Raw genomic sequence first — 25,498 nt, 5'->3', positions numbered from 1 at the left:
TGTACCCCATAGAGAGAAGTTTGCAAACATTGAAACAATACGTACGGAACAAAGCTCATCCTAAGGGTTTCATAGCAGAAGCATTTAGTGTGAATGAATGTTTGACCTTCTGCTCCATGTATCTAAAGTTGCACTTAAGCATTTCTAGGTTGTTTGGATTATCAAAGTGTCACACAGTTTTTAGAAACTGTTTATGTTGGTTTTTAGGCACTTGGACATTTTTTTTTTTTTGTTATTTTGAGAATTAGAGGTTGACTTAAAAACTTTATAGTTCGTTTTTATAATCAAAGTGACTCTTATGAATGTGAAATGTTGTTTTGGAAGTTAAATTATCTCTTGAAAACTTTGTAGATACTTTTTAGGTTGCGTTTGAGAGTGAAAATGCCACTTAGACATTTTTTAGGTAGTTTTTAGATTTTATTGGAGTGAAAGTTACACTTAAACATTTTTAGGTTGTTTAAACCTTGTTTTTTTTTTTTTTTTTTTGAGGACTTTCACTTTAACATGCATATTTATGACAATTTTATAGGTTTTGGGATGGTTTAGAGTATATGGGGCTTGACAATCATGGAATTATGTCACTTTTAGGCTTTAAAATACATTTGGCACCTTTTAAAAAGTTTTTTAAAATTTTGCTTATTCTTTCAAGGACATGCACTTCCAATATGCATGTTTTGGATACTTTTGATAGGTGTCAGGTGGGTATATATCATATGGGACTTGAAATTCATGCAAATGAATTTACGTTATTAATTTTGATACATGATTCATTTCAAACAAATAAGATTGAGCATGTTATTCTTATTTGACTTTAATATACCTTTTTCAGGTTTATGCATTTTGAAGACGCCGGAAATGACCTTTTTTGTAAAGACCAATTGACTGAGCTAACCATTTTTTGTGTTTTTTTTTTATATTTATTTTGTATGCCAAAATGAGATCTAATAGCTCATGTAACAAATAGATCCCAAAGAATTATTGTTGGGATAATATATTTTGGTTAAAGAATTAATGATCGAATACGTTTCCTTTTCTAAATTTGTTGTTGTGATGTTGAATATATTTTATTACAGGAAATTTATTTTTTTATTTGAATATTGATCTTGAAGCATATAATAATATAATAATAAATCTGGAACAAACTAAAATAGTTTCTGCCAACGTATTTTTTTTTTTTTTTTTTTTTTTTGTATTGCTAGAAATATATGATGGCTACGTATTGTATATGTTGACAGTTGTAAAGCTCTAGTGATGTTTTGTGCATGGACAAAATTAAAGTAAACATTATCTGCTGACGTATCATGCGTGGATAAAAATGCAATTTTTGTCCAAGAAGGCTTTTACGTGGGCAAATCTTCATTTCTACCAACGAATCATACATGGGAAGAAATTGATTTTTGCCGACATAAATCGTTACGTTGGCAGAAAAAGTTTCTGCCCATGCAAAAAGTGTGAGTAGAAATGTAAGTTTTGCCCACGAGACAAAATTTCGTGGGCAAAAAGTCTTTTCTCTCGACGCCAGTTTTGTGAGCAGCAATGAAGATTTACACACACATTTACTTGCGGCATTTCTGTCGACGCATTGTCAAAGTTCGTGGTCAGGAGCTCTGCCCACATGCTTCTGTCCACACTGTCTATCCACACAAAAAAATGTCGCCATAAGCTTTGTCCACGCTTTTCTTAAGATCTGTTGACAGTTTTTTGTGTCGATAGATACCAAAATTCTTGCTGTGCTTATCTCTATATGAGTCTTTCTTTAATATTTTTTTAAGACTTGAGTGAACAAGTTATAGTCAAAGGGTTTTATTTTTGGTACTATATTCAAATTTTAATTGAGTTAGTTGAATATTTTTATTTTTATTTTTTTTATCTTTTCTGAACATTCAAATCTTGAAATCAAGGTTCTATATCTAAACCATTCTACTTTTTTTAATTAAAAAAAGTCATTTTTATTTTGATATTGTTTTAGGCCTTCTTTTTTTAACATTTTGATAGTGAAAAAAAATCATCAACAAAATTATTCCATCGAAAATATTATATATATTTATATATATATATATTAGGTCATGTGATAAGTTTAATTTTTGATATGTTTATTACTTTTTTTAAGAATGTTTTCTTCTAAAAAATGTTATTCTAAAAACAAATCAGTATTTGGTTGCAATATTTTTTTTATTTATTCTTTTCAATTTTTGCCCAAAGTTTTGTTTTGTTTTTTTATTGAATTTTCACGGTTTATTATTTTTAAATCTTGAAAACAAGTTTATGTTGGTAAATAATTTAAGAAGATATAATCATTTATCATTAACTATTTAGAGTTCTTCCTCCGAATTTAATTATATAAATATTCAATTCAGCTAATAAAATAAGATTTTGTATCTAAACCATTCCCATTTATTTTATTCTCTTAATTTTAAAAACATATGATATCATTGTTTTTTTATTATTCATTTTGAAATGTAAGTAAATATTTTTTTTTAAAAAAACAACATAAAATTTATTTGATAATTTTAATTTTTTTTAAACAAGATTATTTATCTAAACAATTTTTTTCCTTTTGAAATTTTAACTAATATAGAATAATAAAATTTCTCCCTAGCTAATACATTTTATCAAAATTTTGGTTGGTTGGTAACCAAGTGCACGTTTGATACCAGAGAAACCAAGACTGAAGGACAAAAAATTTGCACCAACATTTAATCTATACTCTTATAATATATACATTGTTTCCTTTCCTTTCTTTTAGATGCAGCTGTTTGAGTGTACGTGTTTTCTATGCTATTTTGCACTTTGTTGATAGGATGCGACTATTCGAATGTAAGTATCTTTTAAGTCTAATAGGTATTTTTGATGTTGATAGGACATACTTGTTGAGATGGAGGTGATTACACATCAAACTGATATACATTCGTGCCTGGGTACGATTCATGTATTAAATTATAAAAGTTATATGAAAATTTGAAAGACCATAAAATAAAATTTGAAATAACTACCAAACGTATCTTTATAAGAAAATACAGATTAAATCACCTAAAGTGATTGATGCATTGACGTATTTTCGCATATTGCTTTCATGAACCTCTTCACTTTGATGTTTGGCTTCATTGTCGCCTAATTCTTTGTAACTTAAGAATTATAACACATGTACTTTTCTATGGAGTATCGGAGTTTTGTGGTAGTATTACATAGTGATTCATTGTTGTTACATTCTTTCAAATGGTTTTCAAGTTTTCTATTGAAGTTTATTGAAATGCAGGAAAATTCAAAAAGTTCTTCACAAACATGTTCTTTTACTTTCCTTCAAAATTCTATTTTCTTCGTCAATTTTTAACTTAATATGGTCATATAGCGCATGGGAGAAATTTACCATGTGTTGTTCTTATTTATTAAATTTGATCTTAATTTTCTTAAGTATATTTTGAGACCAATATTAGATTGAAAGGTTTGTTAGAATGCAATGAATCCATCGTAACTTTGATGATATATTGGAAAGATATAAAAAATTAATAAGAAAATGACACGACGAAAACAAAATTTTATAGGGACAAATATTTAGTAAAAAAAAAGGATAAATTATTTAAAGGGATTAAAAAAAAATAGAGAAACATAATAATTTTAGAGAGAAAATAGGTTAGAAACGATACGAAAAAAATTAAAGAAAAAATGTTAGAAGAGAAAATAAAAAGAAATAATAATAATAAATCTAGAAAAATAAGAGTGTGAAAACAGAGGGTGGATGATTTAGAGAGAGAAAGGGGAAAAAAAGATAATATTTATTTATTTATTTATTTTTTTTAAAAAAAGTTAGAAATGGATTATAAAACCAAAAACGAAGCAAATAATCCCTAGTTTTTGTAAGAGAATCATAAGTTCCCTACGAATAAAACAATGCAAGCCGTTTGAAGTAGCTTTCAAATTTGATCAAATCAACAAGAATTCTTTAGTAAAATCCGTATCATCAAACTATAAATACAAGCAATTAAAATTCAAAATTTCTCCCTCTGTTCATCTTGAAAAAACCTACACCAAATGAAGTTATAACCACAAAATTCTTTCAAAATCAATCGATGGGTGCTCAAACCAACTCTCTAAGATCCTCCTCAAATCATCCTAAATCTCTTCCAACTTTAAAACATCTCTTTGACCACGATCCATTCACCAATAAACCCTTTGGCTTCACCAAAAATGTTCTTCAAGATGAAGTTCTTTCTATCGTTTCCTTTTGCTCTTCCATGACACTGCCAACTTCTCCTGAATTGAAGAGATTCAAACTCACCCATCTTTTGTCCGTCATCAAAACATCAAAGAAACCGTTACATGACGACATTTTAATGTCGTTGATGTCGTTATTATCCGTCAATCTCTTTCGTCCACTCCCTCCCCCTTCCCTTGCTCTTCCAATCACATCGACATTTGCTGAAGAAAACGAAGTCGTCGTAGCTACCATTCCTTCTCTAAATTGGCTACAACTTGAAATTGTTTATGATATCCTCTTGTGGCTACTAATCAACCTTGATACTCAAACACTTGAGAAACATATAGATAACACTTTTCTTCTCGGACTTCTTTCGCTCTTCGATTCGGAGGAACCGAGAGAACGAGAATGCTTGAAGAATATTTTCCACCAAATATATTGCAAACTCACCAAGTATAGATCATTCATGAGAAAAGCAATGAGTGGTGTGCTTTTGGAGTATATTTTTGAAACAGAGAGGCATAATGGTATAGCAGAGATGCTTGAGATATGGGGAAGCATAATCAATGGCTTTGCAGTTCCTTTGAAGGAAGAACACAAAGTTTTTTTGAAAAGGATATTGATTCCTTTACATAAGGTTAAAGGGATGCAAAGTTTCAACAAGCAATTGGGTTATTGTGTTTATCAGTTTGTGGAGAAAGAGAGTGAGCTTGGTGGGTTGGTAGTGAGAAAGATTATAAAGTATTGGCCTCAAGCTAATAGCCAAAAGGAGATAAAGTTGATTGAGGAATTGGAGGATTTAGTGGAGAAATTGGATCCCAAACTGTATAAAGATTTGGCTTTGCCCTTTTGTTCACACATGACAAAATGTTTCAACAGTTTGAACTCCATGGTAAGGTTGAATCCCTTGAAGTTTAAGATTTGTTTGATGACTGTTTAGGTTCCGTTTAGTAATTATTTGATTTTTTTAGTTTTAGTTTGTAAAACTTAAGCCTATAAACGTCTCTTCCACCTCTAAATTTCTTGTTTTGTTATCTACTTTTATGAATATTTTTAAAAACCATGTCAGGATTTGAAAACGGAAAAAAGTAGCTTTGTTTTTTGAATTTGACTAAGAATTCAACTCATTTACTTAAGAAAGATGCAAATCATTGTAAGTAATCGAGAGAGAATTGATTTAATTTTGACAAACCAAAAACCAAATAGTTACTTAAATAAGGTCTTAGTTTTTTATTTTTGATTTTTTTAGAATCGAGCTTGTTTTCTAACATTTACTTAAATCATGGTTTTTATCTCTTGTGAGTAAACAATTGAAATCCTAGCTGGATTTTGAAAACAAAAATAAGTTTAAAAAATTATAATTTTTTTTGTTTTCAAAATTTAGCTTAGATTGTGAAAATGTTCATAAAATATGGACAACAAAACAAACAAATCAATAAATCAAACTAGTGTTTATAAACTTAATTTTCAAAATTCGAATGGTTATCAAATGGAGTTCATTTTTTGTTTTTTAAAATAAAATTTATGAACACTACTTCTCCTTGTTGATTTCTATGTTTTGTTATCTACTACATTTTATTTTGTAATGTAACACTAAAAACCAAATAATTATCGAAAGGGACTTTAGTTTTTGGTTTTTAGTTTTTAAAAAAACAAAAAAATAATAATTAGAATTTAGTTAAAGAATTGGATGTTTAACTAGAAATTATGTAAACTCAATTAAGAAATTGTGAAAACCTAAATACAGTTTTTGGAAACAGAAAACTATTGACTTTGTATATTTTCTTAGAGCAATTGTCCTCTGGATTGATGTCATTATCTTTGGTTATATCATCTCTCATAATAGATAATTTACTTTATAATTTTTCTTTCTTTTATAATGCACTTTCAACCTTTCTTATCTAAAATTAGGACATCACAATAAAGCTGTCACTCTATAAGATCAATTACCTTTTTTAAGTCTTTTATCACAGAAATTTTTCTCTTGTAGTATTAAGTTCAATTCAAATCAATTTTCAATAAAATTGAATGAATCAAATCTAAAGTTTTTCCTTTCCTTTGATACTAACATAAGCTCCTCATCAATGGCATCTTTTAAATTCAGGTGGCCGAACGAGCACTATACATATGGAATAGCGAAGCATTTGTGACGATGGTGTCGACCGCCATGGAAGAAGTGTTTCCAGTAATTATAAGAGGAATAGAAAACATTATTAGGAGTCATTGGAACGAAAACGTTAAGGAATTGGCACACAATGTCGATGCCATTCTTCAAGAAATTAATCCAATTCTTTACCATAAAACTCTCCACCAAAATCTCTTTAAACAAATCAAAGCAACCCCAATTAACAGATTGTAATAGACCTTGTGTAGTAACAATTTTGTTTTTAATTTTTTAAAATTTATCCTTATTTTCTCTTAAATTTCATGCTATCGTTCTTACGTGTTTTCTCTTAAATTTCATGCTATATCAAATTCTAAAAACAAAAACAAATTTTTTAAAACATTCTTTTAATTTTAAAAAGATGGGTAAAAGTGAGTAACCATTAGGATGAGTGTTTATAAGTTTAATTTTCAAAGAACAAAAAAACAAAAAATATGTAGAGTCTAACCATAGCATTGATAATTAAATTTTTAATGCTAAATAACAGCATTAATTTCATGTAATTTGTACAAGTTGAAGTTTTAATTATTGAACAATTCTGTTGACTCAATTCAATGATTAATTGAGAATAAATATATACAAGTGAAAAAGTGTTCATTAATTCAGGCTGAGGAATCTCAAAAATCATTTCATGTTCCATTAACATTCTTGGTAGATTTGAGATGGCAATAATATCCTCAAGAGTGAAAAAATATGAAAGGGGAAAAAATGCAATCCTGAATGTAAGATGAACAATTATGTTAAAGAATAAACATCAATTTAAAGCCCAAAGATTTACAGCATCATCAATCCTCTAGACTTTAAAAACTCATTCTCATTCTCATTTCACCATTTACTCCAACAAATTCTCTCAAAAACTTCACTCAACAACTATTCATAATTTGCTTTTGCAGGCTGATTGTGAAGATAATGCCCAGACAAAGAGTGGAAGTTTTAGTACAAACATCAAATGGTTTAATTATATAAGACTAAAGTACATCATAACAGTTCCTTATTTGCTTCCAAAAACAAAAACAAAAAATTCCCAAATCGCCACAGTTGCTAAATGTAGCAAGAATAACTCACCTCTATCCTTCATTAAAAAAAGAAGAACTATCGTAATCGCCCTATTCATTAATGGAAAAATCATAGGACCAAAGTCATAAAATTAAAAAGGAAACGAAAAATGTACTAGACTCTACCTATATGACTTCCTGTAAAGCAAACCATCGCCCCAAAATCGATATAACGAATCCAGACTCGTGATGAAAGGAAAGGAAAGGAAAGGAATGGAAAATATTGGGAACACTCTATAAGGGCACCACACTATCTCAACATAATCCCCCTGTACAGCATTTTCTCACTTCAGCTGGCTTCATTTTTAAGTGCCGTCTCAACCAAGTCAACCTGTATAAAATCTTGAGGATGTGCAATTATCTTCAAGCTCAGCAACCTTGATTTTTTTCTGCCACTACAAACTAAAACTTGATGTTTGCTCCAATCAATCATAAGAGCAAGACACGCACAAAACGACCCCATTGGTTTCGAGACAGAATTTGAAGCATATGTTTGAGAAGAATACTTGCTGAAGTAAACTGATAAACATCACATCCTATACTTGATATTTTGACAGTTTGTCCTTCACAGATGGTTCTAGTGAAGAAATACACTGGTCCCACCCACCATTTCCCAGCATCTGCCAAATGGACATTCATATGAACATTAATATATTACATTCGGACTACTATATTCTTATGACTAATACGAACATCATGGTGGACAGAGATATATCTGATTTTGCCCNCCCCCCTCTAATCAATGCATCTGAAACTCCAAAGAAGCTGTCAATTATTACCATCTTTCATGACCCCACCCATTGTAATTATTTGACATCTTTCTTGCTTTTTTTTCCCCCTTTTAATGGAAAAATATCAATTATCAAGACAAATAAAGATAGGGACAATGGTAAATATAGCAATTATGCCCAAAGTATTAGCATATGTAGCACCATGCAAAAGAGTTTGCAGATATAGCAAAATTTAAATCCAACTCTCAAAGCCTATCAATGTTAGACTAAATGGCTGAGAGAGGAGTCTATCAGTGATAGATTTGCTATATTTGTAATTCTTTAAAAATGTTGCTATGCAGTTGATTATTAGTCCTAAAAATGCAACCATTGCAATTACGCAATAAAAATACTACAAAAGAGCCTACAAAAAGGGTCAATCCAAACATGGGGAGTACAAAAAAAATTGACGTTTTTCTTGGGAATGGTATGGGAAATTCGGTCCTTATTTTCTTCTCTTCTTTCTTTTCCTCATAATTTTAACTACAGGCTTAACTTTTCCAGCCTAAACCATCACTTCCATCTTAACTCTTACATTACATCACAGAGGAACTCCACCAGTTTATAATGTACTCCAGGAATCTGTCTTTCTTTTGATACCGACTACCTTAAACAATATTTGCCTTAGAAAGGGGAAGAAGGGGAATGGTCAGAAGTAATTTAGCTACAAACCTGCTTATAACCATGCAGAACCTGGCATACTTCATTATGAAGATCTTGACTCCTTATTTCCTGCAGGTAATAAGCTCAGCTTAAAAAGAAAGATCAAGCAATGATAGATATTAATTAATAAACAAAGTTTCCATGCTTACATGCCAACTGGCAATAGCTTTGCACATATAAGCAAGTGAATTTACTGCCCCTGAAGGATTTGATTTAGCCTGAAAGCAAAGAAGACATAATAATTATTAATCAAAAACGTATATAGTACTTTTGCTACAAACTCAAGACTTACCAGAGCACAAAGACCTCGGAAAGCATCCTCCTTTTCTACATCATCACGTATCCTGCCAGTAAAATAGAAACCTCGACCCATGTTAAAAAATACATCTGATTTAAGATTAAAAATAAATAAATAAACTTGCTTTGCTTTTCTTAGTGATACAGAGATGTGATTCAATAAAAACAATCAGAAGTTAACAATTTGGTCTAGCAATTAATCAGAATGCCCAATCCTCCAAGTTCACAACAAACATGGTTTATAACTTTATAGCAGTGAGCATACGATAAGCCACTTCTACTTGCAAAATATTCCAACATAAATTTGGACTTCTGATAACGAGGCGTGGTGTCATGTCTTAGGTGCAACTATATCTAGTATATAAGCATCCTCTATCTTGTATATAAGCATCCTTAACCTTTTAACACAACATTTATAAAGTAGAGAACCTTACATGGATAAAGCAGTGCACCATGGTTGCATGAAATGTTCCATATGTGGTGACACTAGCTGAGGACAAACCCATGCAATCCTTCCAAGTGTAATCGCACTGTTTTCTACCAAAGATTTATTTAGCTCCTGCATAGCACAAATAAATGAAATTACATAATAATGATCCTGTTAAATACATACACATTCAACATCCCTCCTCAGGATGCAATGAGCACTCTTTACACACCTCGCTTTTTCTCTCATCGAACTGAATCTATTATATATACATACATACATACATATATATATATAGCCCTCTTCCCTCATCTGTTTCTAGTTCTTAATGAACAAGAGGCTTATCGGTGCCATAATACACAAATGATAAGACATGTTACTATGTTAGTGCAAAAAAAAGGGACCATCACCTGTGCATGTTGAAGAATCGGGACCAAGCTTGAAATCACTGTCATAACAACGGGAGAAATTTCTTGGCGCACCTAAATCAATAACGATTCCAAATAATGTAAAATGACTGTTTACAAATTCCATCTGCCACCAAGAAGATTGACGTAGTTTGTGTCGTGATAGAAATTTTAAATCTATATCACCATAAAGGAAAATAACTAGTATATTAAATCACTGATTGACCTAAAAGCTTAAGCTAATGGATGAAGGTAAATTTAATATTATATAAATATTTTAACACTTTCCCTCACTTGTGGGCTTGGAAATTTGTAGAAGATTCAAAAGGTAAAAATCAGTATTAATTGGGGAAGAAATAACTTTGCAAGGGTTTGAACACGGGACCTCCTACCTTGATACCATATTAAATCACTGATTGACCCAAAAGTGAAGGTAAATCTAATATTACATCAACACTTAAACAATAAGATAATATGATAACAGAATTCAGAAACCTAGAAATTATGCAAACAGAACTTACAAATAGGGTCAAAGAACCTCTTTGTTAGGGTGAAGTTTTGGCTTTTCTTCAAGCTATTGCTCTGAAATAATTCCTTAACGAATCCTTTCTTTTATCGTTATAATAGGGAACAGTGTTGAATTTTCAGGTTAAAGACATTTTACCATCGGATGCATTAGATCATATACTGAAAGTAACTTGCATGGGGGGCTACCTTTTTTAAAATACATGAATTTCATACTTAATAAGAGGGATGTGTAAAGACAAGCTCAATATCCGGCACTCTGCGAGTGTGTGAAAAGTCTACACATACCTTAACAGCTAATTCTCCAATTGCCCAGCAGGCATTGTTTGCAACAGAAACAATTTCCTTCAGCTTAGGAGTATCCTGTGCAGTAAATGTATAAGACTAGTAAAATAACTTCAAATTAGAAATGTAAACCATAAAATAGCTTAAATTACCAGTTGCTTTGCTGCAGCAGTAAGAAATTCTGATAAACGCGGTTGCAAATGGATGTGGCATACCTAACCACAAAATATAAATAAACCATAAACACAGAAGAAAAACATAAAGAAACAAAAGTTCCTAGTAGTCGACGTAGACTTGTGTAAAAATCATGTGCTACCTCCCTCCTCTACTGAAGAACAATTCATTACTTTCTCAACAGAAAATACACACACACGCAGACACTTGATGCCCAGGAGTTCATTGAGGTCAAAAATTTTGAATAACTTATCAAACATAAAGAAGCAAAGGGAAAACAATCCAAGAGATCAATCCAAATACTTACTCTTCCAAGATCCCCAAGCAATGCAAAGGCACTCTGTCGGACATCAGAAGCTTCATCCATGCAACATTGCAAAAGCAAGTCCCTCAGATTGCTTTGAGAAACCTGATGGAAATTCCATGAAATGCCACATGCAAGGAAGTTCAGAATATATTGTCGTAGTTCAATTACTACTAGAAGAGAGCAGTCACATTTCATCAAGAAATATACGATAAAACAATAATAAAACAGACCTACAAAATGTATCAACATCTGACAGCATTCCATTTTCAATTCTTATAGATGGATTATCATGGATCATAAAAAAAAAGAAAGGCAAAATGCTTGGTTTAGAATTTATTACCAAACTCTCAATTCCACTGCCAAGACCTTCTGCGAGACCTGAAAGAAGATCAAGACAGCACACAATGAACTCTTTATCATACTGAACCCCAGCAGAAACAGGATCGACCTGCAATAGGAAATAAAACAATTCAAGAATGGAATAGCAGGCTAGCAGTGATCAATGCTATAATTCAAACTTAACCGCACATATCATCGAGGAGCAACCAGACTTCAGAAACTTAGTACAAGGTAACATGAGAAGAGTGGGAAAGAGAGAAAAAAGAACAAACCCATGAAGACGGAAAATACAAACACGGGAGTCAAACATATTGCACACTCAAGTCATTTCCAAATCAAAATTGAAAAGTTTCTACAACCTACGCTGACAATAGCAAGTCCTATTCTAAAGAAAAGAAGGTCCTCAGACTTCCAAGCAGTTTTTCTTTTGGGCAGCTGATCACCATTGGATCTCACTAATAAAGCCCCCATAGTTTTTGTTACTGAGATATCTTTTTTTCATAAGACTAAGATTCAAACCCTAACAAATATCTTGCTGCTACCATTTAGGTGCTAATCTCTTTCCAATTTTATCGGATGTCCCCGAAGGGACAGGTGCTAATCTCTTTCAATAACTAAAAAGTATCAATAAGTTACTAGTCCAATTTAAAGTTATTTGCTATGATTCAGCAGAAACCTAAATCAGTTATGGAGGCTTTGGACTTGACATATCAATCTTGGAAAATTTTGGCAATAAAAAATCTAATGGAGATAGAAATTTAAGAGTTTAGGGGCCTACTGGACTTCTTGGAAGATATATCTCTTTCCTCAAGAGTTGATAAAATAATTTTGATGGAAGAACATTGTGGTAACTTCTCATTCCATTGTTTGTAAAAGCAATTTCTATCTTTAAAATTTGGACAGACATTCGCATTTTAGCATGGCTGGTCAGTTGGATACCTGGGTTACAGTGCATGGGTTACAAATGATATAATATCTTAATATGATGTTAAATCCAAATGATATAATATCTTAATATGATGTTAAATCCTTCAGTCAGTCTTCAATGTTTTAAAGCAGCACAAAGCACGTCTACTGTTCCAATCTTCATAGTGTTGAGTGTTGCAAAGAGATTCAAAATTTTTGGTGTTTCTTGGGTATTAGATAATAGGTCAAAGGAGAAATTTTTTATATCTATTTTGTGGAACGGAAATTTAAAAATAAACCCAAGCTTTTATGGTTCATTGCCATTAATCTTGAATGGAGGTCAGAGAAGCGGAGAGCAAGGGTGGATTGAGCCAAAGCTTATATACTTATATTTGTTTGGTTGTGCTACTTTTAAGTTCATTTTTGTATTTCTTCTTATAACCATATAATGTAGCACGTAGTTTCTTCAAGCTAGGGGTATTTTGTAATGTTATGGATTTTTTTTACAGAGATTCTTTGATTTCTTCTATGGAGGACCTCATGTAGTCCTCATGTCTTTACTTTTACCCATTTGTAACTTTCTAATTTCTTTTTTAAAACTTCTAATCATCAATGAAAGGTTTTTCTTCTCAAAAAAATAAATTAAAAAATTAAAAAAAATAAACATACAATACTTCTAACAATGAAAAGAAAAGGTGAGAAAATTAAAATTAAAAATTGTATGACAGAAGACAAGTTTTTTACAGTTCTGAAACCACTGAGGACGTTTTTCACATTATAATATTGTTGATTAATAAAGAAGATTGACCCTAAGCGCAAATATAAGATAAAGCTTAACCACCTTCGTAATATTATAGCATAAAGATCACAAAGAAACGAAGAGCAAACTAAAGTATACATTAATGGGATTTAAATAAGTATTTATTGAAAATCAATAATCAGGAAAAACCTTTGCCATTTGTTGGGTCTGGATGATGCTTATGCATCTCTGATACACAGGCTGAGCAAATTGGGCAAATCCAGTCCCCAAAGCCTAGAAAATGGAAAGGAAATTAATCATTTTCTCAAAATTATTGTTATTATGACTGATATGTAAACCTACTCCTGGCTGAATCCATGAAGTACAAACATTGCAAGAAACAAAGCTTCCTCACACAATGAATCCTCTCATTTCCTCCAAACTCCAATCAAGATTTATACATTCATAACCATTGAATTTCAATGCACAGAAATTGAAAGTCCGGTAACCAGCTTAAGACATTCAAACTCTCTCCCACCCCTGTAAGTTGGTTTTGTGCGTGTAGTGGTAGGCACATAAAACTAGTAGAGAGAGAGAGAAAACTAAAGGACCTAAGGAACCATCCATCACCCAGCTCACTTTTCTTTTTTATTCCAAAAGCCATTAGTCCAAAACGCTGGAAAGTTTGTCTACAATTTCTAAAACATTCGAACAGAAACCAACCACCAAAACTATGTAAAATCTTAACTGCTGAATAGAACATTTGAGAGAGAAGAAGCAAAACTTAGAAGAACTTTGGTAAAATAAATTGGTATTTCACAGCTTTACCCACTGTTCTTAAAAGCACTTCAATAATTTCTTTAAATGAGTTTTGTGGGACTTGAAAGTAAATGTGACTACGCATAAAAACAAGGAGCCAATAAAACAAAGCAAAACTCTTGGGAGAGAGAGAGAGAAAAACTTAGAAGATCTTTCGTAAAATAAATTGGTATTTCACAGCTTTACCCACTGTTCTTAAAAGCATTTCAAATAATTTCTTCAGTGAGCTTTGTGGGACTTGAAAGTAAATATGACTATGCATAAAAAAACAAAGAGCCAATAAGCCAAAACACAAGTCGAGACCTGTGCTATAGATGTGAAGCACTCCAACAGTGGAAAAAGATCTTTGTCTGAGTTCGAAAGTTGCTGCCATTTGGCAATTAATGGTGGCATGAGAATATCAAGATAAACAGGCTGCAATCATGACAAATCAAATTAAATCAGTTTATATGTACTACATGCAGAATATCAAAATTATTGTACAATCAATAAGTTGTTGATCAATAAATGCATCAAAAGAAAAGGAGATGATGAGGTGAAAGCATCATATGTAACCTGATTTAGCTCCCCTCCAACAGCATCTGCTAAGGTTCCAATAGCATCATACACTATCCTTAGATTCCGCCTCTGCATAACACATATACAAGTCATATACAAGCTTTAAGCGAAGATATCTTTCAATCCAGAAAGAAACAGAGTTACTGTTTTTATATACATATATAAAATAAATGTCAGTAGCAGACGTCTCTTTTTCTATCTAATCATTCAAAGGGGGAATTATGCAGGTAATTAGGGTACCTGATATTTTCCAAAAGCACATATTAGGTGCTGCAATATATTTTTCAAATGTGGTGCCAACTCCTCGGCAGCTTCCTGCAAGTTACTAAAACCCCATCATGAACTATATAGGGAATAATTCATTAGCAGGAAAATGAAGTTTCAATAAAAGAACCTCCTCCAGCGTTGCGAAAGCTGAACAAGCAGCTTCTTGCACCCTCTTGTTATTGTCCAATAATCTTCGTAAAAGTCCCATGAGAACCTTGTCAAATTGTTCGTAACCTTTCTGATTTCCAATGCCCTAAGATGGGGGAAAAAGTGAAATATGACACATCAAACACATGCTTCGTAAAAGTCCCATGAAAACATAATCAAACTGTTCATATTCTCAGGGGCCCTAGTTTTGGTCATTCTTGTATACTACGCCAGCAGAGTTCCACAGCCCCACAAGTTTTCTCAAACATTCTAAACATTTCAACTTCATCCCCAAAAATATTATTATAACTTCTCTATCTTTGGCATAATCAAACCACAGGATTAATAATACCACATAATTTAGACAAAGAAGTACGGTAGTTTGTACAAAATTTACATAAATATTCAAAATAAAATAAACTTAACACTCACGAACACATACCTGCACAATGAACTTGCTGAAACGAGAAAGTGTCCAACAAGATATACTCCTTATTAGAGGAAATTTATCATCTAAAAGAGGAATGAGAAATGTAACAATCTGCAAAAAGCACAAATTATTGAATATTTAAATTTATAGGTGAGAAAGCAAGCAACACGAGCAACATTAAGTTATAATATATCACAACCTGCCAAGGGAAATGGATCTACTAAAAAAAAAGAGCAGCATTGGATTAACAAACTTTTGTTGAAAAGATTAATTATGGAAACTCATATCAATCAAGTCATGAACATTGCCTGATTAAAATCATATAACATATCACCTCAGGTAGATGGGGATAAAGTCCACTAATGCAACCTTCAGCTATGGCACCAAGAGCCAATACAGCAGCTTCCCTTTCTTTCCAGGCTTCATCACCATTAGCGGACAAATTGACCTAATAGGAAGCTCAGGCAAAGTTTTTATATCAGAATAAAACATCTACCAAAAAAGAAATTGAAACTATGAAGAATTCTTGGGCACAATAATATATAAAACCCAAATAAGTCTATAAAACTTACAATTCCCTTAGACCAGGTATTGTTTATGATGCATTGAAGCGAGATAAAGACTAATATCAATCAAGAACGTCATTTAATGAATATACACATCAAACCTTTACTTCGGTAAATAAACAAAAATCTAAAATTCATTCAAGGGACTAAAATGCTAAGCAAAAGCAGTTTTGGACAAGCACACACCACAAAAGCAACCATGCCTACGATAACTGTAGAGGGGAAGAAAATAAATAAAAGGGCACATAACTGGAAGAGAGGAAGATACAAGATAAAGTTCACAGTGGATGTCCTGACCGACTGATAATAGAAAGATAATAGAAACAAAAACAGTGAAACATTACACAGCAAAGGTTCTGCTTCTTTAGCCCAATTATTTGCCTTACCTGGACTTTTCTTTCTTTTTTTTCTAGTAAACAAATTTCATTGATGTATGAAACTTTTGCCTACCTCAACAATGGGCATCAACATAGGAAGAATTTCATCCCCAAACACATTTGAGAGAATATCAAGAGCTGCAGCACTGCATTTGCGCAAGTTCCATATATTTACAATGTCATCATCCTGAATTATGCAAAGATGTTGATATTAGAGGAAAATAAACTTAACTTCCTAATCCTAGAGGAAAATAAAACATACTATGTCTTTATCTGTTGATCAAAACCAATAAACCAAAAATAATGAAAATATTAACATAACGTACATCATCTTCTGCATTTTCTGACCCATGTAACCTTGATGAATGGAAACGGGGTTTTAGATCCTGGAATGCAACAATTCAGGCAAAACATTAATAAATATGATACTATTACGTAAATAGCACGTATTCATCATGGACATCAAGGTGGTGAATGTGAAACGCTGGTATTTTCCATTTAAACTCTCCAAAATCAACATTGAAGAAAAAATAATTGTACCTGCTCTCGGTCTGGAAGAGATCCATCTTCCTGTAAAAACGAGTAGAAGGAAGACACATCATGAACCATACTAATTGGCAATCCTATCCTAATTATACAGATATAAAAATTTGAAGTATGCCAGTTCACCTCAGCCTCAAGAAGTGATTCATCGTCATCGGCATAAACCATATTTGATAATAATGCCTACAGAAGTTCAAACATGCACATAAAAAGCATTACAAATATCTCAGCAGCAAGGTATCAAAAGGAAGAAAATATTTATCTGAGCATGTGCCATACTGGAATTAAACGTGGCAAGAACTCTCTTAAGTTCTCAGGAGGTAATTGGGCATCACAATATGCTGACCTGCCAAGCATAACTTAAAATGAAACAGATCTAACAAAGAAAATAACCAACAAAAGTATTCATCAGGTTAGATGGGGAAAATTTTAAAAAAGAGTCATCATCCATTAGCAGTCTCAAAAGGCCAGGGGCGGAAGAACACGACTACTCATTAGGGGCATGATTTACCAATGACAATAAGGGAAAGAAGCTTTATCATGGAGCAAAATATCTTCTCCTTTTGGTAATTACAGCTTATCTACCCTCATTTCACATTGGAGGTGTTTTTGTAATTATCCAATAATAGAATATTCTTTTCTAACTTTAGAACTCAAGGACACAGTTGTACAACCTATAGAAAGAATATTCTTTTCTAACTACTTTCATCAATCAATGAAATGATTTTTGTTTCCTATCAAGGGGAAGAAAATACATAGTAGCAACACTCTTATGCTATGAAATTACAAAGGAAAGGGGATAAAGACTCCAGCCCAGAAGAAAGTACAGTAAGGAGGAATTCCAGTGCCCAGGTTGAATTCCAGTACAAAAATAATGAAGACATATTACCACATAAGTTAAAGAGTTAGGGAGCATCTGTGCTACATGCTCCCCATAAAATAAATAATGTTGTTTCCTTGGGTGAAAGAAATCAATTTCCCGAATAATAAGGGCCTTTCACTGAAAGAGGTAATGATCTGGACCAAATATCCCCACAGATCTATAGCAAAAACGTACTAAATATGAAGTCCAACTCTTCTCCACCTTTTCCACACAAAACATATTATGAGGAATAAGACAAATGGAGGGAAACACCTTAAATGTCTCTTTCATATCTTAGGCAATGCCACCAAACAATGTACTGAATCATCTTAATTATGGATTCTCAAACAGTCTAGCAAAAAACAGGCATACCATGGGCATAAATGCTTTTTGAGTATCTTAATTTTTTTCATAGACAATTTGTCTGACTCTACAACATTTGGGTATTAAGAAAACTCGTAAGATATTAAATCCTAAGCAGGTGGCCACCATGAATTCTTTCAACCTTTTTTTAATGAGATGTTCCCTTATTTACCACTAGACCAACTCATGATGGTTCTTTTTTAGCATCTTAATTTCTAAAGAAAAAAAACCAGAATTCTTGCTCCGGGTTGATAGTGAAGAAAATGTAAAAATAGCTAGAAAACCAGTTTCATATAAACTCAAAGCCAAAAACTACTTGTTAATCAGGGATATTGAGACAAGACCACAAACAAACATGATCAAGATAAAACAGAAAATAAAGAGTGAAGAAAGGTGCATGTATGAGCATTGAGCACACAACCAAACAACACAAATTCTCAACTCATTCGAGAAATGAGCTTTATCAAAGCTCAAAAGTTTAGAAGCCTTCCAAGAATGTAGATTATGATATTAAACTTAAACCTAACGACACACAGAATAACAGACAGTAAAATACAAAATGATAGAAAAGGTATACAATTATATTAAAGAAAATGGCATTTTGTTGTCAATTAGCTATATTGTGGGCATCTTCCGGGAAGCATGGCTTGAAACAAAATAAGAAAATTACAACAGGGGAGACTTCCTTGGTAGAAGTTTTAGATCTTGCCTTATTTGTAGCATCCTCTCGAGTTCTCTCTCTAAATCTTTTCATAATTATTCTATATCTCCTTCGGTAGAGGCTAATCATAAAACCTCTTTTGCAATTCCTCGTGTTCTAAAAGGTATGCCCCCTTCATATTCATATATTTAATTCATCATGAAATTTGCTTCTTATAATAAAAGATGGAATTATATCCAATAGTAAAAAAAATCATGTAATAACAAGCCCATCAATACAATTTCCCCTTCCCCAAAATTATGCAGAATAAGCAAACAATTAAAGAGAAAATAAAGGAATAAATGAAACTAGAAAAAATGACAACAATAACCAAACTCATCTACAAAATTAAAGTTGTATAAACAAGTACTAGACATATACCAGTTAAGACAGATAGAGAGGTGTATAGTTTACAAGATGACGATTACCAAAATTCACAGGCTTCAAGTGAAACTTCCTCGTCAGCATCCTTGTTGACTTGCAACATGTATTCAATTACATTCCGCAGGTGTGGCTGCAAAATCACATGATAAAAAGTTTTTTCAAAAACGTGCAGCAAAAAAATATATTGATGTAGTATAAAGAATGATAAAATTATTAGTCAAGAAAATGGAGGAGTTAGATAGAAACCAACTCAAATTTTGTGTCCGAGGCACAAAAGGCAGGAAATTTTTAAGATATGGTACACAATCCAAACAAGCAGCAAATAGGAAACCAACCTCCAAGAAAGTTGGGCGTACTTCAATTAGCTGAACAAATGCTTGACAAACCTGCTCGACATAGATGCAAAGCAAAGAAAAGAATTAAAACTACTTGTTAATCAACAATCAACCCAAAAGCTTAAATTGATGTGTTACGATAAATTCAATTATAACAATACTTTAAAACTCTCCCTCACTGGTAGACTTACAAATTTGTAAAAGGTCCAACGAGTGAAAATCAATATTAATTAGGTTGGAAATCAACATTATAGGGGTTAGAAGAACATATGACTTTCTACTCTTATTTCATATAAAATCACCTATCAACCCGAAAACTTAAGCTGATGGATTAACATAAATTTAGTTGTATCAATACTTAACACTAAACTACTCTAAGCCCACATTATAGGTGCCAAACAGATGATTTATTGCAACATCCTAGGGCTTCATTACCTTTCTTCTATAAGAAACCAAAGGATTTATTAATCAATGAGACGTATTTACACACAAATATTTGAAGATAAGATACTCACGCACAGAACTAAAAAGAATAGAAAACTAGGGGAAGGAAAATGGTGAGAGACGAACCAAATTCTTTAAGATCTATGGGGAAAAAAAAAACATTCAATTATTAACCCAAAATGCAAAATATTCCAGATCCAAAATCAACTAGCTATTTCAAAAGAAGTTGTTTTTATCCCATCCTAAAAAATTCTCTAATTTTGTTCAAACCAAGGTTTTTTGCATGGCACCATGCATGCATTAAGCTTTTCCTCTAGAGAGATGGACATTGGACAATAGAGTAGACATCAAAAAACACAAAAACAAAAACAAAAAAAAACAAACAAACAAACACACCAAATTTTTCCGAGAGCCTGAGCGTCAGCAATGTGTGACCTAACAATCTATAAAATTAAATAAAAGAGAACACTGATCCAAATAGACTACAGAAAACTTTTCCAATTGGATAAGAGAGAGTTGAAGTCGTAGTTGTTTAAAGGACAATATATTTAAAGTTGTAATTGCTTAAAGGGCCAGCTGGAAAGAGAGGCCTCAAGAGGACATCTTGTGGGGATCTTTCCTTGTCTTGAAAAATTCCAGAGCTCCTTCCATTCCAAATCTTCCAAATAACCGCCTTTATGATGTATGCAAAGTGTGTTCTTTGTTGACTTGAAAGGATGGTCTTTACAACACTTACGTAATACAGGAGAAGAAACATGAAAAGGAAAACAACCTTATGCCAATGGAAGAGGAGTCTATCCCAACAAGAGAGTTCACAAAAGACATCACCAGTCAAACTGGAACAAAAAGCTACTAAAATTACAGAAGACTTTACAAACGCCACTCCATCCTGAGACCAACCAAATACATTTGCAGAAATCCCTATAGACTTTTTGATGAGGAGAATTATAAAATAATTATTATATTTGAGTTTAATATTTGTTTAGTTGTTATTTTAGATTAAGTAGTGTTTAATTAGTATTTTAGGATTAATCAGTTGATTGTCTAGTTTCCTTGTAACTATCACTTTTAGGTTGTCATAGGGGCTTTTGAATATTTTTTAATATAGAACTAGAAGAACATTGTTTTTTGGAGAGTTTTCTCTCGTCTAAAGGATGGAATTCCCTTGTTTGGCCATAAAGCCTTTGCTATCAGATTAAAATTATCTGATTTCTAACAGGGAAAAAAAACAGAACATTACAGTAATCAAATTACCCTGTCCTCAGCAGGCCTAGCCCACAGCAGCGAGCTTCATCATGATCACAAGTATGAAGTATACATTTAACTAAAAACCTAGTGAACAAAAATATATCTTTGATGGATACCCTTCAAACTAAATTACCTTCTGAGAGGATACGCTTGTATATTTAGAAGAAAAATGCAACTGACTCGAAAATTCCCACTAACGGTCAAGTAGCCACTTCCATTTATCCCAAGAGATATATATACACATTGACAAGAATGCATCAATCTCCACGTATTAAATTTCTCTTCGAGGAAAAAGGAAAAACAGGCCACTCCATGATTTAGCAGCTATGATAACACAAACTCTAGACGCACTTAGACTAGAGCACTAACCAGCTTTCGCACATCTGGCGTAGGGTCATTAGCAAGAACAAATAAACCTTGAAGATACTGGTCCATGGATATATATAGTGCCTGCAATCATACATATTGTAACAACCATTATCAATACAAAGACCAGAACAAGGTTCAAAATAAGTATTGACAAAGTGTATCACATACTTATTACTTACAGTTGGCATCAGCATGATGTATTGATTCACAGAACTCAAGGAAAGTTTTCTCAATGCAGTATGTGGCGACTGAAAAAACTGTTTACAGATACCCAAGTGCAAGAATCAGGAAACAGAGGTTTAACAGGTAAAAGTGAAAAATAAACTGAAAAAACTTAACAAATCTAGGTAGATAATCTAGTTGCCTACAATGTCAATTGAGTCGATGATAAATACAAGTAAAAAATAGATATGAAGGGTACAAGTTGACCATACCTGAAATAATCTAGGAAGAAATATGTTGATTGGGCGTTCAGACAATCCAGGTACATCTGAGTCAAGCACTTGAGGTATATCTTCACAAATCTAAGCGAAAATTTATAAATACATATAAATAAATGTCAAATTGTTTCAACATAAATTTAAAATAAAACTATGTTGCAGATCTTTATTGAGAGAGGTCGATGATTTTTAGCATGGACCAAAATATCAAATTTTATTCTCACAAAGTTTAAATCTGCCAGAATCAAATTATTCAATTTACAAACAAAACAACCCTCCCTCAAGGAGCAGTCTAATCTTAATCGAACTTCACCATGCTTGTATAGAATATAGACTGAACAATTATATGACCAGAGTTTTGTTCCATACATTTAAACCTATTAAAACTAGACAAGGTAAGATTCTAGGATAGAGAATAAAACCTTGGACAGAGCATCCATAGCACCTTCCATGTGATTCTGGTCTTTACTGTCTAAGCATCTTACAAGTGCTTGCAACAACTCAGGCCACCCCAATATTCCCCCTAGTTGAACAATGACACTGATGATGGTCCCGACTGTAGACCTAATATGTCTGTCTGCAGCTCCCATACATGGCAACAATTCGGATTTAATATATTGCTGAAAGGCAGGAGTCATCGACTTGTATGCAGTTCTGAGGTTGTTTTTTAAAAGCAAGCCAGCAGCCTGTCGAACCTCAACTGATTTACCCTGCAGAAAGCTCCAATATATCAACTCAATTTCTAAATTCCAAACCTATAATCAAGTGAATAGCAGGCTAAATCTAAAAGAAACCCGGTGTAGCCTAAGTGACTAAAGGAGATAACCCTCCAAGAATCAAGCTTTAGAATATTTATTATGAATCCAGTGGTATCAAATACATGAGAAGGGACTCCATTTATAGGGAAGTAATACACAAAAGATAGTAAAAAGATTAACCAAGAATTTACTCACGAAATCCCTTTATCCTCAAAAATCAAACTTCCATTCAACAAATATCTTGGGAGCAAACAAGCATTCCGGTCGCATCAAGAGAAGTACTCAAGAATTGATCAACCAATTTATCCCAACTCTACAAACTCTGTCAAACCCGAACCCGCAAATTAAAACCCAGAAGTCTCAAGAAGTTCACAGTCCAATCCAACCAACCCCATCAAAACCCAATAAGCGAAATTGCCAGACCATTCAAACAAAACCGCAAAAGAAGAGAGAACTAGAAGAACCTCGGCTCGTGCAAGAATAAAAGCGAGGTAATTATTGAAGTCGGGGAACTGAGAGTATTGCTGAAGTTGCTGCCAAATCTGGGACTTGTCAGGATTCGAAGAAGGAGAAATTTGCTGCTCCAGCAAGCCGCAGATCTCGTTGAACCCATTTTCCTGGGGATGCCAAGATGCACTCGCCGCCATATCAATCGATTAAAACCCAAGAAAAACAAACCCAATAAAGAACTAAAACTGGAAATCGTATTGATAACAAAGTAAAGGGTTCAAAGGGGCGCAGGCGAGAGGGGCCGCAATTTGATTGAATTGAAAATTGAAGAACAATGATAAAAGAATTTGTTGGAAGCGGCCGATGAGGGAAGAAAGAGAGGGAATTATATAGGTGGGTCGGGTTACGATATCAAGCGTGAGTGACAGTATCGTCAAAATTATTGGAGGCGACGAGAATTGGACAATTCCACTGTCTTTTAACTTTAACGTTTTCTTTGGTAAATTGAAGGAACACAGCATTTTGTATTGTTCTTCAAATGTTTTGCTCGTAAGATGTTTAACAAGTTTTTATTTTTTGTTGAAGGAATCTCTTAATTTGTATAGTTTTATCTTCTCACTTTTTTTTTCTCTTTAATGGTCACTCATGCAATCAATTATGTGACTTTTGAATAAATAATAAATTTATATGATTAATAGTGTTAGTCTAAGTAGGGTAGCTGTGCCAAATGATATGATAGACAATGCGACATCGAATTTTCTAAAAAAGTAAAATTTTCAAATACAACATGATACCTTTTAAATACATTCACATATTTAAAGTGAGTCGAGACTTAAGTTTAGTCGAAATATTACTATCGCGAGTTAATAGATCTTGAATTGATAATGGTTTCATGAGGTAGGATGTTTCTTCTTTTTTTTGAGATATAATAGCTATATTGTACTTGTATAAAAGTTGTCGCATGTCACAAGTCACATCGTTTCGTCGAATCATCTCAAAGTGTTGGTCGGATTAAAGACCTCTCAAGATATATATTGCACTCACCTAATAGTCTAACTCAAACATAATCTAAGCTAAATGTTATTTAATGATAAGTACATTGAAATTCATAGAGGCTATTTGGCTCACTTAGTCGAGTTCGGAAATTTAGAGTTAGGAAGTCTGAATTTAGGGTGCAAAGTTGTTTAGTATGAAGTTAGGAAACATTAGAGAGAAAAAAATATAGAATATGGAGTTCATCGATTAATGTGCAAATTTCAATAAAAACATTGTTAAAGTTGGTAAAATTGAGTTAACGATTTATGAAGTTTGTGTGTCAAACACCTCCATATACTATAAGTAAGAAATACAGGTCAACCTTAAGATTGTTGGATATTACTATACTGTGAAAGACGTGAAGAATGGATGGATTATATATGACGTGAAAAATTGATGGATTATATATATAGTTCATTCTTAACATTCAAATTTGATTAAAACAATAGATGACATTTCATTTATAAATTTAGCATATGTTAAATTAGTAATTTCTTCCATTTGATGAGTCATGTTTGAATTTGGTCAAGTCACAACTCAATTGAGTTACGTTTGACATATATTTTAATCTTGTATTTATTTTGTTTTGGAAAATTACTTTTGCTAGCCTATAAATATGAACTTACTTCTTCATTTGGGACATCACATACCAATTTGAAAAGTTCACATCTCCTCTCCTTCTTGCTTTTGATCGTAAGTTTATTTGAGAACAAGTATTTAAGTTTTCTCATATTTGAATAGTTTGTGGTTGTTGTTCTACCAGAATTAGTCTATATATCCTGTTGAGACGATTATTATAGTTGACTTACAACCCTTACAAAGCAAATAGTTGTTTTTAGGATAGTGTTGTTGTCATCGCGCCTCAACTACCTACTGAATTTTCACAAGATATTGAGGTTTTTTTGTTGTTTTAATTAATAACCAGCATCATTCCATTTGGACTAGCTTACTTTTGAGTTTGAACATTATTGTATACAGTGTCGATACCTTTAAACTATGATTGTATATGTATTCATCTTATTAGTGTTATTCAATTATGACATACATATCATTAACTCGATCAATATATCAAATTTTCAAGTTTTTATTGATTGTTAATTTCAATAGTTGCTTTTACAAGCTTATGAATAAAGATAATAAGGGATGTGAT

General features: G+C 32.5%; 2 protein-coding genes across 3 annotated transcripts; one reads left to right on the top strand and one right to left on the bottom strand.

The window, feature by feature from the left end:
- The first annotated feature begins 4,067 nt into the window (after positions 1-4,067).
- LOC120089106 (serine/threonine protein phosphatase 2A 57 kDa regulatory subunit B' theta isoform-like) lies at positions 4,068-6,554 on the top strand. Its single transcript, XM_039046529.1, has 2 exons — positions 4,068-5,087; positions 6,300-6,554. The coding sequence occupies exons 1-2, from the start codon at positions 4,068-4,070 to the stop codon at positions 6,552-6,554; spliced, it is 1,275 nt and encodes a 424-aa protein (XP_038902457.1).
- A 604-nt stretch (positions 6,555-7,158) lies between these two features.
- LOC120087935 (transportin-1) lies at positions 7,159-23,745 on the bottom strand. Of its 2 annotated transcripts, none has more exons than XM_039044947.1 (29): positions 23,328-23,745; positions 22,528-22,815; positions 22,100-22,189; positions 21,845-21,922; positions 21,666-21,746; positions 19,605-19,655; positions 19,314-19,399; positions 17,240-17,306; positions 17,087-17,143; positions 16,958-16,987; positions 16,744-16,803; positions 16,491-16,604; positions 15,809-15,922; positions 15,487-15,585; positions 15,025-15,150; positions 14,871-14,945; positions 14,628-14,699; positions 14,376-14,486; positions 13,464-13,547; positions 11,610-11,717; positions 11,270-11,371; positions 10,941-11,003; positions 10,792-10,866; positions 9,982-10,053; positions 9,579-9,703; positions 9,140-9,191; positions 8,997-9,065; positions 8,857-8,916; positions 7,159-8,034 (listed from the first exon to the last, which is right to left on the bottom strand). In XM_039044947.1, the coding sequence occupies exons 1-29, from the start codon at positions 23,508-23,510 to the stop codon at positions 7,951-7,953; spliced, it is 2,676 nt and encodes an 891-aa protein (XP_038900875.1). In that variant the 5' UTR covers positions 23,511-23,745; the 3' UTR covers positions 7,159-7,950. The 2 variants fall into 2 exon arrangements, with proteins under 2 accessions (XP_038900875.1, XP_038900876.1); XM_039044948.1 differs by lacking the exon at positions 23,328-23,745 and adding an exon at positions 23,059-23,219.
- Positions 23,746-25,498: the final 1,753 nt, after the last annotated feature.

Source organism: Benincasa hispida, chromosome 10 (genome assembly GCF_009727055.1).
Source record: "Benincasa hispida cultivar B227 chromosome 10, ASM972705v1, whole genome shotgun sequence".
NCBI classification, from domain to species: domain Eukaryota; kingdom Viridiplantae; phylum Streptophyta; class Magnoliopsida; order Cucurbitales; family Cucurbitaceae; genus Benincasa; species Benincasa hispida.
The sequence above is the reverse complement of the archived record's forward strand: the minus strand, read 5'-3'. Positions and strand labels throughout refer to the sequence as shown.